At 55.4% G+C, this 17,006-nt stretch overlaps 1 protein-coding gene across 2 annotated transcripts in view; it reads right to left on the bottom strand.

The window, feature by feature from the left end:
• The window catches only part of COL26A1 (collagen type XXVI alpha 1 chain), a 165,443-nt gene that overhangs the window by 15,224 nt on the left and 133,213 nt on the right, over positions 1-17,006 (bottom strand). For both annotated transcript variants that reach the window (XM_030301503.1, XM_030301502.1), the window contains exon 4: positions 5,199-5,260. In XM_030301503.1, the coding sequence (XP_030157363.1) occupies positions 5,199-5,260 (62 nt within the window). The remainder of the gene's footprint in view (positions 1-5,198; positions 5,261-17,006) is intronic.

Consider the following 17,006-nt stretch of genomic DNA (forward strand, 5'->3'; position numbering starts at 1 on the left):
CCACCTGCCCCCATCCCCTCCTGGGGCCTCCTACATGGTAGGAGACGAGGACTTTGGGCAAAGCGAACTCTGGGGAGCCCCCCCCAAACGAAACCGCCAGTGGCCCCACGCTTCCCACGCAGAGAGGCGCCCTTCTCGGCCTGCCCTGCTCCTCCTGGGCCTCACCAGCTTTGCTCCAGCTGCCCGGCACCACCGCAGGGTCCCTCCTGCCCCGAGCCCCCCCACCTCCATGCCCTCAGAGGGCCACCAGTGGCGGGCCACCCCCGCCAGCCCTTCCCCTCACCCCTGCACGATCGTTTTGTATCAACAGCCACGGGCGGGAGCAGGGCCGGCAGGCCAGCCGGGGGGCAGGGGCCCTCCTGGCTCTTGGTCCCCAGAGCCCTGCACGGGTTAAGTGCCTCCCGATGGGGGTGGGGCTCAGTCCCTGCTGCCTTACGAGCTGGTTTGAATCCGGCTCTCCCACTAGGCGGCCGCTGTGTGAGCTTGTGCAAGTGTTGCGACCGCGGCGGCCCTCAGTTTTCCCGTCAGCAAAGCGGACGCTGACCGTGTCAAGCACACTGGGCCCCAGCTCCTCCTGCTGCTGCTGGTGGGTCCCGGGGACCAAGAGCGGCCTTCACGGCGCCCAGGCCTGGGCTGGGCTGAGGTTCTGGTGTGTGTGTGCGGTGGGGGGCAGGGGGGGTGACAAAGGGGCCCCTGAGCACTCCCTCCCACCAGTCCCGCAGTGTCCCTGGGCCTGGGTGACAGTCTCTGAGGATCTAGGGAACAGAGTGGCACCCCGCACCAGGTCTCAGGGTCTCCATCTGTGTTGGGCCAGTGGGCAACCCCCAGGGCTACGTCTCCGGGCCCCTCCCCCTCTGGCCCTTCCAAGGCCCCAGGAGGCAGGAAGGGTCACCACGGCCCATCACAGGAGAGGTGGAAATAAAGGTTCAGAGACTGCAAGTGCCTCGCCCAAGGTCACCCGGCAAGTAGGCTGGGCCCAGGGTCCCACGCAGTGCCCTGTCCACCTGTCCACAGCTTGGCCACGGCCTGGGCCTTGGAGGAACCTCATGGAAGCACCCACGAGGGGAGCAGCTGGCTACTATCACGCAGCGGCCGGGGGTGGGGTGAAAGTCCATCCCTCCCCCCCCGCCCCGGGCCCTGGGAGGGAAGTGGGATGGTTTCTGCCCAGCCACTGAGTGTCGCTGGGAAGCTGACCAGCCACGGCCGAGGCTGGGGGCTCTGGGGCAGCGGAGGAGTTGGGGGTCAGTGACACGTGATGGGGAGCCCAGGGGCAGGAGCACGGGTGAAGGCAGGAGTGGGTCCCCTGATTCCAGCCTGGCTCCCGGGACCGTGGGATCGCCACCAGTCAGACAGGGACCCGGGGGAAGGTGGGTTTGGGGGGTGCAGGTGATGACACAGGGGGCCGGGCTGAACTGCAGTGTCCCTGGGGGACCTCAAGACGGACATACTTCCAGGGAGTCCTCAGGAGCAACAGGGGGCTGGGGGCAGCCAGGGTTCCTGGGAGGGCACCCTCCCTGGGCTCCTGGGATCAGGCCCACGTGTTCCCCTTCGCCAGCAGGGCTCTGGGCCCACCCCCAGGGGACCTGCCACCTGCAGCCTCGCCCCCTCCCAAAAAGCCCCCTCACTTCTTCGTTGGGCACCTCCCACGCCTGGCCGTGGCCGGCCTCCTGGAGAACCCGATCCCACCCGGACGGACGACCTCACCAGGGCAGGCAGCAGTGGGCATGGAGACCTGACCCGAGAAAACCAGAGTGCAGCCAGACTTGGAGGGCAGTGGCTCCGATGACATCATTGTGGCCTGGTTGATCGGCCGGGAGGCTGCCCTCCTGCACCGGGGACTGGCTAACTCCGAGGCTTCTGACCCTCACACAGGGGAATCCTCTCGGGCTCCCTCCCGCACCATGCGGCCCGTGGAGTCTAAACTGAGGGGGAGGAGAGGAAGGAAGTCAGGAGACTTCTTCCTCCTGGCCTTCCACCCCACCAGGAAAAGAGGGTGGCAGGAGTCCCAGATCAGCTCCTAGGTCCGGACCTTCTGGGAACTCAGGCACTTGCAGGGAGTGAAGAGGGAGCAGACCTGATGGGTGCTGGACATGAGAGCCCCCTATTGTGTACCTGTGGGTGTGCCCCAGAGGAGGAATCATGATCGGCCAGGTACTTATTTCCCCAACTCTCTTGCAACTAGGAGGCAGGCATACAGCCTGGTGCTGGCCGACGAGACAGAAGAGCCTGTTAGGGTGCTCTGCCTTATCCTCTACATCCTGCCTCTGAACATGGTATGAGGATGCGATGCCTTGAGCTGCAGCAGCCACTTTGTAACCATGAGGCACTAACCATGAGGACAAAAGCCAATCCGCTAAGGAGGTGGAGGGGAAGGCTGTGAAGAGCTTGAGTTCTTAAGCCACCAAACCAATCCCAAGACCACCTACTGCTGGACTTCTTGTTGAACAAACAATAAATGTCTTTAAAGAATAACGTGCCACTGGCTGGGTTTCTGTTACTTACAGCTGAGCACATCCCTCTGACACACCAAAGCAGGCTACCTGTCTGAAGGGGCAGCAGCCACAGTTTCCAGGCCTCTGGGTTGCCACTCTCTTATGCCAGCCGTCTGGCTTCTGGCTCCCCATCTGGGCTTCGCCTGCCTGGCTCTCACTGGCCTGACCACGGCCACCGATCCTGCCCCATGTCGTCTCTGAGCCCAGCAGGCTCACCTGGCCTCAGCAGGGCTGTCCCGGCAGCGCGGCCAGCTTCCATCCCCCTCCCTCTCCAGGCCGCCACCTCTCAGGGCCCTCAGACCTGAGCCCACTCAGGGGCTCTGTTTCCCCAGGGGACACTCAGGCATGTGGCAGGCAGGTAAACAGCTAGAAGGTGACCCAGATAACGCACAGACACTGAGACCCGAATCGCCCATCCCTGAGCTGGGAATCCAGAAGGAGGGCGGTGGCAGCTGCCTCTTCGCTCTCCCCAGATGCCGACCACGTCCCCCTCTCCTCTCCAAAGCTCACCCCTGTACACCCTCCCCCAGAACAACCCGGTGAGGGTGGGGGGTGGGTGGGCAAGCGACTCCAATTTCCATTTCACAGGACAGTGGACGGAGGCCCGGAGCTGGGCAGGGACCCGGTGAGGCAGAGCCATTCCTGGGCAGGGACCCGACCCCCCCAACACCAGGGTCTGCAGAGGGGTCACGACCCTCACCTCGGAGCCCCCTCACGGCCTGCTGCTGTGGCCGAGCGATGTGTCAGGGCGGGAGGACAGGGAGCAATTGCTCTCGGCAGGAGGGCCAAGGCCAGCTGGGCGGAGGACGGCCAGTCCTGTGCCATTCTGCCCCCAGGGCTGTGATTTGTAACACCCCGAGGTGCCGGGCTGGGGTCAGGGCGGGCTGTCGGCCAATACTCTGCCAAACCACTCAGAGGCTTCAGGAGCTGGAAAATGTCCGTCAGGCCCGCTGGCTTGGGGACCCCTCCTCTTTTTAAGATCTCGGGGGCCAGACGTTCCCCCCGGGGTTTTCCCCAGCACCCCCACCCTCCCGGGGCTTCCCCAGCCCCGGCCTGGCCCACGTGACAACATCTGTTCCCTGATGGCCTCCACCCCACCCCCATGGAGCCACTGACCCCAAGGAGGGTCCAAGGTCCCCTAGTCCCCCCATGTCCAGGGGGCTGCCGGGAGCCCGGGGAGAGTCACCCAGCTGCCGGTGACAGTCCCACTCATGTCTGACTCCGGGTGACGGTCCTCCGCAGCCCTGTCTCGCCGGGCAGGGGCCCCCACGGCCAGGCTTTCAGGGCAAGAGGCAGGGCCAGAGGGTGATGCGAGGGCTGTGTGTGTGTCTGTGTGTGTTCGCGTGTGTTTGTGCGTCCGCTGGGAAGACCTGCCAGGCAGGCTTTTCCGGGAGGGGCCCGACCTTTGGGCCCGCTCTGTGGCCCTGCCACACTCGGCCCGCCCCAGTGCTCTGTCCCCACCCTGGCCGCCCTCACACCCGCCTCCTACACCGGGACCCACCTTCCTGGGCCGGGCCGCCCCGGCAGCCCCAGGCCCCAGGAGGCTCCTCAGATATGTGAGGGTACAGCAGCCTCGTCCCCCAGCAGCCACCCTGGGACAAAAAGGAGAATGGGGCTCGTCCCCAGTCGGGACTCGGCCCGCGGTCCCCAGCTATGGCTTCTTCCTGCAGGCGTGGGAGACCCGAGACTCGCCGCTGGGGCTTTCTCGGGCCACAGGAACAATGCCAGCAGGCCGGTGAGGCAGGGGACATGAGGTGACGGTGGAGATAGCCCGGCAGAAGCGTCTCCCACGGAGGAACGGTAGACACCGCCAGCTGCCTCGTCCCCCGGCAGACTCAGTCCCAGGCACTGTCTCTCAGAGGGGCCAGATGGGACAGGGTCCCCCGGTGTCCACCCGGGGAACCCGCCTGTTGCCACACCTGTGCCTCACACGTCCTCCCTTCCCCAGAGCTGCCTGGGGCTACTCCCAAATAAATTACCTTTTCCTCTTCTTTTCTTTCTTTTTTTCTTTTTAAAAATGTATTTATTTACTTTGAGAGAGAGAGACAGAGAGACAGAGAGCACAAGCAGGGGAGAGGCAGAGAGAAAGAGGCAGAGAGAGAATCTCAAGCAGGCTCCACACTGAGCGCAGAGCCCGACGTGGGGCTCGATCCCACGAACCGGGAGACCGTGACCCGAGCCGAAATCGAGAGTCAGACACTTAACTGAATGAGCCACCCAGGCGCCCCTAAATTAACTCATTCTTTATTCAGTCCTTCTGCCTCTGGGGTGACCCGCTCCACCCCGACGTAGGCGGGGCGAGAGCTGGCTGGTGCCAGGCAGCTCCTCCCCCATCGGCTTGTCTGTGCCCAGACGTGTGCCAGACGGGGAGAGGGGGAGCCAGAACGGGGGGCAGCAGCCTCTGGGGGGACAGGGCTCCCTCCTTTTCCCACTGAGGGGTCGGCTTCTGGATATCCAGCCCCGCCAGCCACTGAGGCCCACACCCAGACCAGCCTGCTGTCCGGGACCAGATCTCTTGCTTTCCCTGCTCCCCTCCCCCACACCAGGAGGCAGCCCAGAGTAGACCACCCAGAACCGCTGAGGCCCCAGCAGCACCCGACCCCTGGGACCAGGCTGCTCAGGGCCGGGCTTTCCCCAGTCACACCCTGCAGGAACCTGATCCACAACCCTCGCACACACACCCGCCAGCCCCCCAGGCCGTCTGACCTTGGCCTCCAGCGTGGTTAGCCTCTCACTCATGTCGCTGAGCCGGGTACAGTTCATGCATTCTGAAAGAGAAGGGTGAGAATGGAGTGTAGACCCTGGGCTGACAGCAGCCAGCCACCAGGATAGCCTCTGGGCAGGTGGGGAGCTCGCCGATCGGTTTGCCTGGCAAACTCTTACCCGTCCTTCAGGACCTTATCCTCAGCGCCCCCTCCTCCATGCAGCCTGTCTTATCTGGCTGTAAGAATAGAATGTGCAAAAGGGCGTCATGGGGGACAGTGATGCCAATCTGGGGTGGGGGCGGTGGTGGTCAGGGAGGACCTCCTGGAAGCGGCAGCATCTAAAGCGAGGCCTAAGGGTTGCACAATGACTGGCCAGGTGAGGGAAGAGGGCTGAGGTCTGCAGACAGGCAAAAAAAGAGAAGGGTCTGGCAGCAACCTGGCAGACCCTCTCCCCCCCACCCCCCCCCCCCCCCCCCCCCCCCCAGTCTGGAGCGGTAGGCTGGGCCCGAGCGGAGGAGGCCTGGCAGAAGGAGCTCTGGGCAGCGTCCTGAGGCCGGGGGCAGCTGTGGGAGGGGGTCAAAGTCAAGGTCAGATTTGCATTTTTGAAAAACTCATTCTGGCAACAGAGTGTACAATGGGTGGGCGTGGGAGGGGCTGGAAGCCGGAAGGCCAATTAGGAGACCACTAACGGCTAACCCCCCAGGCACACATCTCCCTGGGCTATAATTACCTATTTATGTCTGTCTGCCCCAGGAACCGAGCTCTTTAAAGAGGAAATAGATGGTTCAAAGCTGTTCTCAAGAGCTTTTATGGCCCCAGAAATCAAGGGATGCCTAAATCTCTCACTCGGTTCAAAGCCTGACCTTCCTGGAACCTCATTCAGGATGAACAGACACGCCGACGCACAAGAGGTTTGAGGGTAACTCATTAGGTCCCACTTGGTGTGCTGGGGCTGTCGGAGGCCCCGTGGCCACGGTGAGGCCTGAAGCTCACTGGCAGCATCTGTACCTGCTCCCCACTGATCTCCCCTGTCCTTGGAGAGGCCCCCAACGTCATCTCTGGAAGCAGGTCACCTCACTAATGTTCCTCGTTCAGTGGTGATTGCTCGGCAAGGCATGTGGGGGACGGCCAGGGGTCTCAGGACCATGGTACGGGCTGTGTCCTCCCCAAGGGTGCCCGGCCTCAGGGCAAGGGGGGTTGACACTGGCGGTGTGCTCACCAGCCCTGGCTCGGTTTACAAGATGAATTATGTGGGCTCGGAGAGGCCCTGCTCACCCTCCTTCCCCTCCCCGGCTCCCCTGGGCTGGGCTCAGTCAGTGGTTTATAAGCATTTTTTAGGAACAGAACTCTTTTTTTCCCCCTCAATAAAACCGTGTCGGTAACCCTGATACCTAAAACAGATTAGAGACTGAGGTATAAACAGTGAAACTTTCAAACAACTAGAAGAATGTACAGTGACGTGGCTGGGAGGGGGTAGGACTTCACGAAGGACCGGTGAGGGACGGAGAGGTTTTCTGCTGAAACATGGGAGTTTTCTGCTGGCCCCCCCCCCCCCACCATGCTTCCCCCTAGTTTCTCCCAGGAAAGGGTGGTGAAGAAACAAAAGGGTACACGGGGGCCTGGGTGGCTCAGTCGGTTAAGCGACCGACTCTTGATTTCGGCTCAGGTCATGATCTCACGGTGCCTGAGATCGAGCCCGGAGTCAGGTTCTGCGCTCACAGCATGGAGCCTGCTTGGGATTCTCTCTCTCCCTCTCTCCCTGCCCCTCCTCTGCTCATACTCTCTCTCTCTCTCTGAAAATAAATAAGTAAATTTTAAAAAGAAAGAAAACAAGGAAAATGTATAAACCACAAAGCTAAGAGAAGGGCAGGGGAGAATGCTCGGCGGATGATGCCAGTAAATGAAATGCAGCCAGGAGCCCAGGCCCACGTGGGAAGAGGGCGTCAGAGCCTCCAGGAGGCTGGAAGGCTGTCCTGGCTGGAAGGCCAGGCAGGGGAGGTGAGGGGTCCTCTCTGGGGACAGGGACGGGTCTCAGAGGAAAAGCCACAGACGCCCCGGGTGAAATGGCACGGTCTCCAGAAGCCCCCAGTCCGCAGGGCCAAACTGCACATACAGAGAGTGTGTGAAAGCCCTGGGGGCTTTCAACGCCTCCCTCCTGAAAATAGGCAGGGTTCCTGGGCCTTAAAAGAAGGCTTTAATGGAAAGACAGAGACCAAAACAAAGAGGGTCCCATCCGTCCACCCGCTAAGCTAATTCCACCTATCTACCCACCCCCCACCCACCTGCCTTACCCCCCACCCGCCCCCGCACCTCCCTAACCATTGCCTCCTCCCCCTGGGGCCCCTGTTAATACTGATGAGGGGGGGGGCGGGGGGGGGGGGGCGGTGTATGAAGGAGGAGGCCTGCCCTCGGGGCAAAGGCCCGAGAACCCTCCCCAGCAGTCGTGTCTTCCCGGGCAGCAGGCACTGACTCTGGAGAGTGTGAAGAAGTGACTTTTCTGCCTGAGCCCCGGACCTCCTCCATGGCCAGGAGGGCCCCACCCCACCCTGGGGGCCGGTGGGAAGGGCAGGAGGCCTGACGGAAGCCGGGGAGCGCCAGCCTGGCCCAGTGAACATTCCTGAGGCCTTTAGTGGTTTAGGGGCCGTGAACACAGCATTTCCAGGGTCTGAGGCAACACAGGGGATTCTCTGCAGGGGGTAAGGGCTGTGGAGGGAGGGGCGAGCCTCAGGCTCTCACAGGAACCTATTTCTGGAAAGTGTGCTGGGCCCGGGCCCAGTTTGCTCTGGCACTGGGCACCCCGCTTGGCAGGTGAGGTGCGGCTTGGCCGTCAGCGGGCACAGGGGATCCGGTTCCCCAGCCGCAGAGAGGCCCAGGAGGCCCAGCCAGCGGGGCAGGGGTGAGGCTGCCAGCTCGGCCTCCCAGTGCCACCTGCCTGGGCAGGCGCTGAGGCCTGGTGGGTTTTATGGTTCCCCTGGCATTCTGTCATCGACAAGCAATTACATTATGTTTGTTTCAACTTTTCTAACTATTCACGGGAGCCGTGGGAACGTGGAGATGGCACTGAGGGTGCTGAGCGCCTCGGTGAGGGGACCAGGCCCTGTCCACCGGCCCTGGGCCTTGGTTGCCCCACACTCAGATGAAAACTTTGACTTCCTGAGATTCCGAGAGTTCCCACGTTCCCAGCCCCCTTCCTAGCACACACAGGCCCACGAGCGCCCGGGGCCACCGCATATTTCCCGGTGTCTAGGATGCAGGAAAGTGTGTCAGGAACTCTGATGCCAATATGTGGGCATCCGAAGTGTAGATGTGCCAAACAAACCAGTCTCTGTGTGTGTGTGTGTGTGTGTGTGTGTGTGTGTATGTGAGAGAGAGAATGAGAGGGACTCACTCCTTGGTGTGGTCAGTGGAAAGACTGTGGAAACTCACTGTGAGGCTGGAGAAGCCCTTACGTGACCTCTCCGCACCTCAGTTTTCTCATCTGTAAAAGGGGTTTGTATTGGATCAGCTCTAAGGACTTCAGGATCCTGGACTCTTTGCTGCTGCCACCCGTGCCCTTGCCCTTGGGCTGTCACTGCCGGGCTCTGCCCACCCACTGCCAATCTACCTGCCACTCGCCTTCAGTCAGCACGGCTGGTGATGGCTCTGTATCCAGAATTCAGGACCCAGGTCCTGAGAGAAGCTGACTCCCCAGGCCAAGAGGACCCTCGCCGACCGCAGAAAAGTCTAGAGGCCGAGTGAGACCACTGTGAGGCTTGGGCCATAAGACTTTGACAGGGGGAGCCAGGGCACACGGGTGGTCCTGTCCCCAGACACCCAGCTCCCTCTGTGAGACGGATCCACAAGCAGCGGGCATGTGCAGGGTGGATGTCACCAGAAGGCCAACCCAAGCAGGCCCGGCTGGAAGAGATCCCTAAAATCCCCCTGGAGACCTTAGACTCCAGCCAAAACTCCTAAGCCCAGTTAGGAGAAGAAAGCTCCCAGGAGGTCAATGGGGTCAGATGCTGTGGGGACAGAGGGTGGAGCTGGCCAGGTGTGTTCACAGGGAACCACAGGAACACAGAGGTCCTAAGTGGCCTCAGTTTCCCCAATGTGACAAGAGCTGGGCTGGGCCCAGCACAGAAAGGACTGGCACCTTTCTATCTTACTACATATCCGGTCAGCCCTGATCTACCCAAGAGTCCAGCCTTGGGTCACACATTCTTTTAGTGCCTCCCTCCTCCCCATTGGAGCCTTGAAGGGTGTGAAGGACCTTCCTCTACTGGTGAGACTTTGGTCACCTCACTCTCTGCTGGAAACTGCTATGGGGGGGGGGGCAGAGAAATCTTGTCTTGACTAGGTCCTGGTTTCTTTTGCCTTTTAATTCACTACCACGCCCCCAGCCAGGCCATGCACCCATCAGGCCACGCCCTCTCTGGCTAGGCCACACCCCTCCAGCTAGGCCCCTCCAACCAGAGAGAAGAGGTGGATGTGCAGTGACTTTGGGCCCTGTGGAAACTCCTGCAGTAAAGCCCATGAGAAGATGGATTTGTCCACCTGTGGGGTTCAGCTCCTGGTGTGTGACTATTAAATATGCACAGAGAGCCTCTAATGCAAAAGACAAAGACCAAAAGAATAAACAAGAAAAAAGAAAACTCAGAAAACAGAGACAATGAGTGGACAGAAAAAAACTTCAAAAAACACAGCAAAATTCCAATATCCTTAGAGAGATATGAGAAGATACCACATCCCCGAAACAACAGGAAGTTATTTACAAAGAACCTCCAAAACACAAAAATGCATCTGTAGAAATGGAAAAAAAAATAGCTGATGTAAAATATTCAGTGAAAGGATTAGGAGATAAGGAGATTTTCTAGAAAGTTGCAAAACGAGGGCTATGAAAGATGGAGAGAAGAGATAAGAAAATTAGAGGATCAATCCAGAAGGTCTAATAACTAACTGGAGGTTCTAGAGAAAGAAAATGGAGAAAAGAGTAAAAGAAATGATCCCAAAAGACACCTAAAACTGACTGATACAAACTTTCAAATTGAAAGACCATGTGAAATGCCAGATTAAAAAAAAAAAAGAAAACGAAAACCCAACTCTTACCAAAAAGCACATTGTCACAAAAGCTCAGAATCCCAGAAAGAAAATTTTAAAAGCTTCCAAGATAAAATGAGGCCTCCAGGAAATGTCCAGAATCAATATGGCATTGGACTTCTGGACAGTAACAGCAGAAGCTGGGAGATAGGGGTATTCTTTTGAGAGAGTACAGTTTCTGGCTAAGATTCTATACCCAGCTCAACTATCCCTCAGGTTTTGAGAGTAAAATGAAGCATGTGTAGACATGCATGGCCTCAAAACATTGACACTCTATGTACCTCTTCTCAGAAAGGTGCTGAAGGATGTACTGTACCAAAACAGAGTAAGCTAGAGAAAAGAAGTCACAAAACGGGGATACCAAAGGCAAGGAGTTCAACAACAAAGGGACAGGAGATGGGAAATAAAGGCACGTCACCTGGTGACAGCAAATAGCACAACCTGACCACATTAGACAAGGAGAAAGAGGGCTTCTAGAAAGGGAAAAGCCCCTGATGTATGTGAGTGTGAGGGAGAATTAAACTTCTTTTGGAAAATTTGGGGTGAATTAGTGACATGCCAAGGGATACATCTATGGCATGGCTTAGAAAACTAGGCAAACAAACAGAAAAATGAATCACTAACTCCAGGAAAAGAAGTCTAAAGGAAGGAGATGCAGCTTGGTATATTACCTGAGATCAGCTGTGAATATTACTTCCTTTGTTATACAATGCTAGTCATTCATTGTCTACTGATCTAACCCAAAGTGTGGTACAATTACTTGGGAGACACAGAGGATGGGTCAGAGATGAAAAAAAAAGCACCAGAATCTCCCACAGGACAGAATCAACAGAGAACCTCTAAGTTTAAAAACCAACAGAAGTAACAACATATAAATGTCAGGTAGCCTATGGAGGTAAGGCCTCCTACCCCCAAAAAGCTGGACTATGGGGGGAAAAAAATGGGAGGTGAGGAGGGGTACGGGGGACTGCTCTTTTTTTTTTAACGTTTTATTTATTTTGAGACAGAGAGAGAGAGAGAGCACAAGCAGGGGAGGGGCAGAGAGAGAGGGAGACAGGATCCAAAGCAGGCTCCAGGCTCTGAGCTGTCAGCACAGAGCCTGACGCGGGGCTCAAACTCACGAGCTGTGAGATCATGACCTGGGTTGAAGTCAGACACTTAACCATCTGAGCTACCCAGGTGCCCCGGGACTGCTCTTTTTTAACTGGAAGCCTTGAAGGACACCTGCCTTTTTAAAACAATATACATACTTAATACACATGCTATAATTCAAATGTTAACTGGGTAAGAACATGACACATGGTCAGGATAGTATGTAAAAAATGACAACATTGGATCTGTTTTCTGCTTATAATCACATAAAAGATGGACAGCCAAGAAACGGAACCTGGAAAAATAAACACAGTTGCAGTGGCAGGATTATGGGTGAGTTTTGCCCATGTTTTTGGAAATTTTCCCATTGATGTTCTATGGTTTGGGCTCAGTTTCCTGACCTAACAGCGAGATCAATCATCCCGACCTCATGAGGGCTCCTGTGTAGGGTAAGAGAACTGAGCCGGGAGAGCGGTGCCCACCCTGCCCCGGGCCCTCTGTCCTAGGCCCGGAGATGCACAGCCAGCTTCCAACAGTGGCTCCCAGGGACTGATTGGCATCTGGGTCGCTGGCTTTTCCTCCTTCACCAGCCCTGAGCCCCTGGCTTGGCGACCTCTCCCTCTGGGGCCGCTACCAGGTGGGGCCAGTGACCTCTGGGTCTGCTCTGCAGGAGGCCAGCTCTCGTCCCACATGTTAGCAAGCACATAGTAGGCTTTTAATAAACACCCGTGGAATAAACGACACAGATAGCCCTTGGGGGCCATTTGTTTGTAGCTCTTAGTGTTCTGAACGGAGCGGGAGCAGATGCTGAGAATCATTTACAGGCAGAGAGACCAAGGCCTAGATCGTGGCTTCATGGCAGAGGAGACACTCTTGGCCCCCAGGGCTCCTCCCTCGGTTCCCTGGGGAAGGTTCCCGCATTAGGAGAAGCCATTTGCAAGTGTCTTGACTGCGAAGAAGTTAGAGACCTGGCTCCACCGCTAAGCCAACACCTTTGCAAAGTCATTGGACCTCGGCACCTGTTTCCTCCTCAGTAAAACGGGCAAGATCATCTCTCCCTGACCCACTGACCCACCCCTGAGAATCGCCATGAGCCTCAGAAGAGATGGCCTTGAACACACGCTACAAAGTCTGGTAGGGGAATGGCCCAGAAGCTCATATATCTGGTCTGGGCACGACTAGATCCCCCCCACACCATGGCCCCTTAGGATTAGCGGCTTGAAACTTACTGGCTGAGGGCGGATGGAGGCCTGGGGTGGTGCATTTTATGTGTCAACCTGGCAAGAGTCTTGTGCCGTTGCTTGGCCAAACACTAGTGTAGATGTTGCTGTGAGGTATTTGGCAGATGCGTTTAACATCTACAATCAGGTGACTTTAAGTAAAAGAGGTTACCTTGGATAACATGGGTGGGCCTCATCCAATCATTTGAAGGCCTTAAAAGCAAAAAGTGAGGTTTCCCAGAGAAGAAGGAATTTTGCCTCAAGACTGCAGCAGCAAACCCTTGTCTGAGTTTTCACAGCGTGTTGGCCTGTCCTAAAAATTTCAAACTTGCCAACCCCTATAATTGCATAAGCCAACTCCTTAATATAGATGATAGATTATAGATCTAAAGAGATACATATATAGCTATATAGATACACACACACACACACACACACACACGTCCTACTGATTGTTTCTCTGGAGAACGCAACTGATTCAAGGTGCAACCTGAAGACAAGTCCTAAACAGACTCATCAACCAGGAAAGAATCTTCTGGACTTTTAAGAGTGTTCCATGATTCAGCTCCAGCTGCCTTACAGATATTGTTGTCAGATTCAGCGAATAGAAACACAATAATGTATCTGGCAACCTTACTTAGTATTTTGTCTTTCTACAGACACACCGAGGTCTCTGTGATAAGGACCCAGGGACAAGTGGCCTCTCCTTCAAAGCTCTCTGGACACATAAGCAAGCACTGTCCATCTGTGTGCCTCTCCCATGCGAGGCAGGGCCAACCCCAGCCAGGGGACATCAAGAGGTCTTCCTAAGGAGGTGGCCCTGAGCCCTGACTACTACTGGTGAGACAAGCAGGACTTGCTCTGGGTCTGGCCCTGGACTAAGCCTTTTAAACCCATTTTCTTTCTGTGGGAGCCTCCCACCAACCCTGAGGCAGACACTAGATTGCTATCCCCATTTTGCAGATGGGAAAAGTGAGACAAATTTGAGCTGGGCTGGGTGTTGGAGAGCTCTCAGCCCCCAACTCCTCACCTTTCCAAGGTCCCGCCTGGCCTTCCGCCAGCCAAAACCGACCTCCTACAGATCCCTGGCTTCGGCTCCTGTAACAGGTAGGAATCTAATTTGCCACGAGGGTAGGAGATGGGGGTCAGGAGTGGAGGGAACAAGCCAGCTGCAGGCTGGAGCTCCTGAGTCTACCAAGGGTTCCCAGGGTGCTCTGAGGTCAGCCCCGGGGGGAACAGAGAGGCCCCGGTAGGACCTGAAAAGGAAATCACCGTTTCAAGTTAACTTCTGGAGAGCCGCTTATCCAGGTAATCACAGACACGTTGGATTTCTCTAAGCCACACACCCCAAAAGGAAGGGCGGAGAGGGCGAGGCCAGGCGGAAGGGGAGACCCGCCCTGTGCTTCCTCTATTCCTTCCCAACACATCCCAGAATAATGAGCCCCATCAGGGGCCAGGCAGCCTGCTGGTCGGCCAGGGCTGTGGCTGCATGCCAGACCCAGCCCTGGGGCTCACGGACAGGACAGAATAATTAAATTCCGTCCTTTTGTATATGAGGGATCACACAGAAGGCAGCATTTTTCAGGAACTTCTGCCAAGACTTTTATTGAAGAGTAATTGAGCTCCTTTTTGGAGCCGGGCGGCCTCACATGGGTGTCTTCATGGTAGAAACACAAATCCCCAAAGGGCCAACTGCACCGAAGCTTCTCAAAGCACAATGGTAGCCAGTCACCTCCTCCCCGTGGGCACCCACGTCAGCAGCCCCTGGACCGCAGAACTTTCTGGCAATGTCCAGAATCACCCCATGGGCAAAAGGGACAATGCTGGTAAGTGAAACTGATTCACCAGTGTTTACCAGGCACCTACTGGCTGAGAGAAAGAAATGCCCGGGCATAGTGCCCTCCATTTGCGAGTGAAAAGGATGAGATTCAGAGAGGTTCAGCAATGTGCTCAAGGTCACACAGCTTGTCAGTTAAAAACCAAAATTAGAACCCAGGGCTTCCCTTCTCTTGAGGCCATGGTGGGCTGGACTATGTGCCCCGGCTGGGGCAGCAACTCTCAATGGATGTGCAGACAGTGCCTGGACCATGGCTAAGCATGGACAAAGTCTGTGACTTCTGTACCTCACCATGGCCCTAGAGACTTTGCTGACCAGGCTGGGCAAATCTGTCTTCCATTCTCTCTACCTCCACATCCAGCCCAGAATTCAAGGACAGTGGGTCTTGACCTTGAACCATGTGGACCATGGCTGACCACACCCTAGAGCATCTTCCCCCCAACAAAATCTGAGGAGGAATGATTAGAATTATTAAGTTATTTTGGCAAGGTCACTGGAATAAAAAGACAGTTTACAAAAATCAACCCTATTTCTATCTACTGGCAATAAACACACAGAAAGTGAAACTTTAAAATGATAATGTTCACCAAAATATCATGCAGTTATCAAATTATCTAGAAATAAATCTACTGAAAACTCCAGAACATCACTGAGAAATTAAAGAAGAGCTAAAGAAATGGAAAGATATACTATGTTCATGGATCGGAAGACCTAATATTGTGAAGATGTTCATTCTCCCCAGTTGAGCTATAGAGTCAATGCAATCCCATTCAAAATATCAGAAGGCTGTGTGTGTGTATGTTAGGAAACTGGCAGGTGAATTCTGACATGCATATGAAAACACAAAGGTCCAAGAAAAGCCAGGGCAATCTGGAAGAAATAGAACAAAAGGGGAAGACTTAAACTTCTTTAAATTGAGACCTTTATTTCTTTTTTTTAAGTTTATTTATTTTGAGAGAGAGACAGAGTACATGTGGGGGGGGGGTGGGCAGAAAGAGAGGGAGAGAGAATCTCAAGTACAGTACCACAGAGAAAGGCTAGAGTTTTCAATAAAGAGTGCTGGGTCAAGTGGAAAAGAAAAATAAAAGAATCAGACCCCTAGCCCACACCACACGTGAAAGTCGATTACAGATGTAGCGTAGGTCTAAATGCAAAAGGTAAAACACAACTCTTAAAGGCTACTACCTTTGTGACCCCGGAACAGACACAGAATTCTTCAACCGGACACAAAAACCACTAGCATTAAAGAAGACCTTGACAAAGTGCACTGCATTAAAATTAAGAACTGATTGGGGCACCCGGGTGGCTCAGTAGGTTCTCTCTCAAAAATAAGCGAACATTAAAAAAAAAAAAAACCTTAAAAATCTGTTTGCATCAGAAGGGAATGAACAGGCCTATCACCGAGTGGAAGAGGATTCTAGGAAAACACACATATGCAAAAATCATATGCACAGGGGCTCAACTCATTAGCCACACGAGGAAATGCAGATTCGACCGCAGTGGAGCACTCCCACATGCCCACCAGAATGGCTAAAATCAAAAAAGACTAATGATGCCAAGTAATACAGAGCATGGGAGCCACCGGAATGCTTAGTGTCACTGGAGTGTCCATGGTATCCCCACTTGGAAAAAAAAAAAAAAAACACCTGGCAATTTCTAACGAGGCTGAGTAGAAGCGATTCCATCCCTAGATATGTATCCAACAAAATGAATCAATACTTTCACCAAACGACACGTGTAAGAACGTTCCCCGTGGCGTCGCGCATACAACCCCAAGTTATAAATAGCCCCAATTCCATCAGTGGACGTCTGGGTCAATTGAATGTTCACCAAATGGGACGCTAACAGTACTAAGTGAGCACAAACCACATGCAGCCGTGTGGGCGGACCTCACCAAGATCGTGCTGGGTGAAAAACGACGACCCCTAAGAGCACGTTGTGTGATCCCTTTTATCTAGAGTTCCAACACGGGCGGAGAGCTCTGAGCGCGGCATTCAGGTCAGCGGTCACCTTGGGGAGGACGGTGATGGGAAGAGGCAGTGGGGGGGCCTCTGAGGTGATGAAAAAGTCCTCTTTCTGGATGTGGGTGCTGGGGCACAGGAGCGATCAGTTTTCAAAAAACCTGCCAAGCTGTTCTGCTCATCCTAAACCACCCATCTGGCACGTCACCCTCCGACGCTTCTCCCTGCTCTGAGGACAAACCCTACCCATGTGGGCTTTTGCCACTGGGTAGGGGGTGCAGGGAGGGGCAAAGGCAGGAACCAAGCCACGTGTCCCCCACCCAAATGCAGACACGTGAGAACACGCATGTGGGTACAGTATGCGTGTGTACACGGTCAGGTCCAAGGGCAGGGCAGTCTACAGGGAGCGTCTCTGTGCATGCACACTCGTGTGCACACTGTCTGTGTGTCTGTCTGTCTGTCTGGTCCTGTGCTGACACGTGGGTGGAAGCCTGGAAGCATTCTCCGTTTACACAGAGCCCTGTGGTTTACAAAGCTCTCTTACACCTTTGGCCTCACCTGGTACCCGTGGGGCCTGTGAGGAACCACAATCCACGGTCCCGACCTGTACAAAGCGCAGCTCA

This window comes from Lynx canadensis, chromosome E3 (assembly GCF_007474595.2).
Source record: "Lynx canadensis isolate LIC74 chromosome E3, mLynCan4.pri.v2, whole genome shotgun sequence".
Classification (NCBI taxonomy): domain Eukaryota; kingdom Metazoa; phylum Chordata; class Mammalia; order Carnivora; family Felidae; genus Lynx; species Lynx canadensis.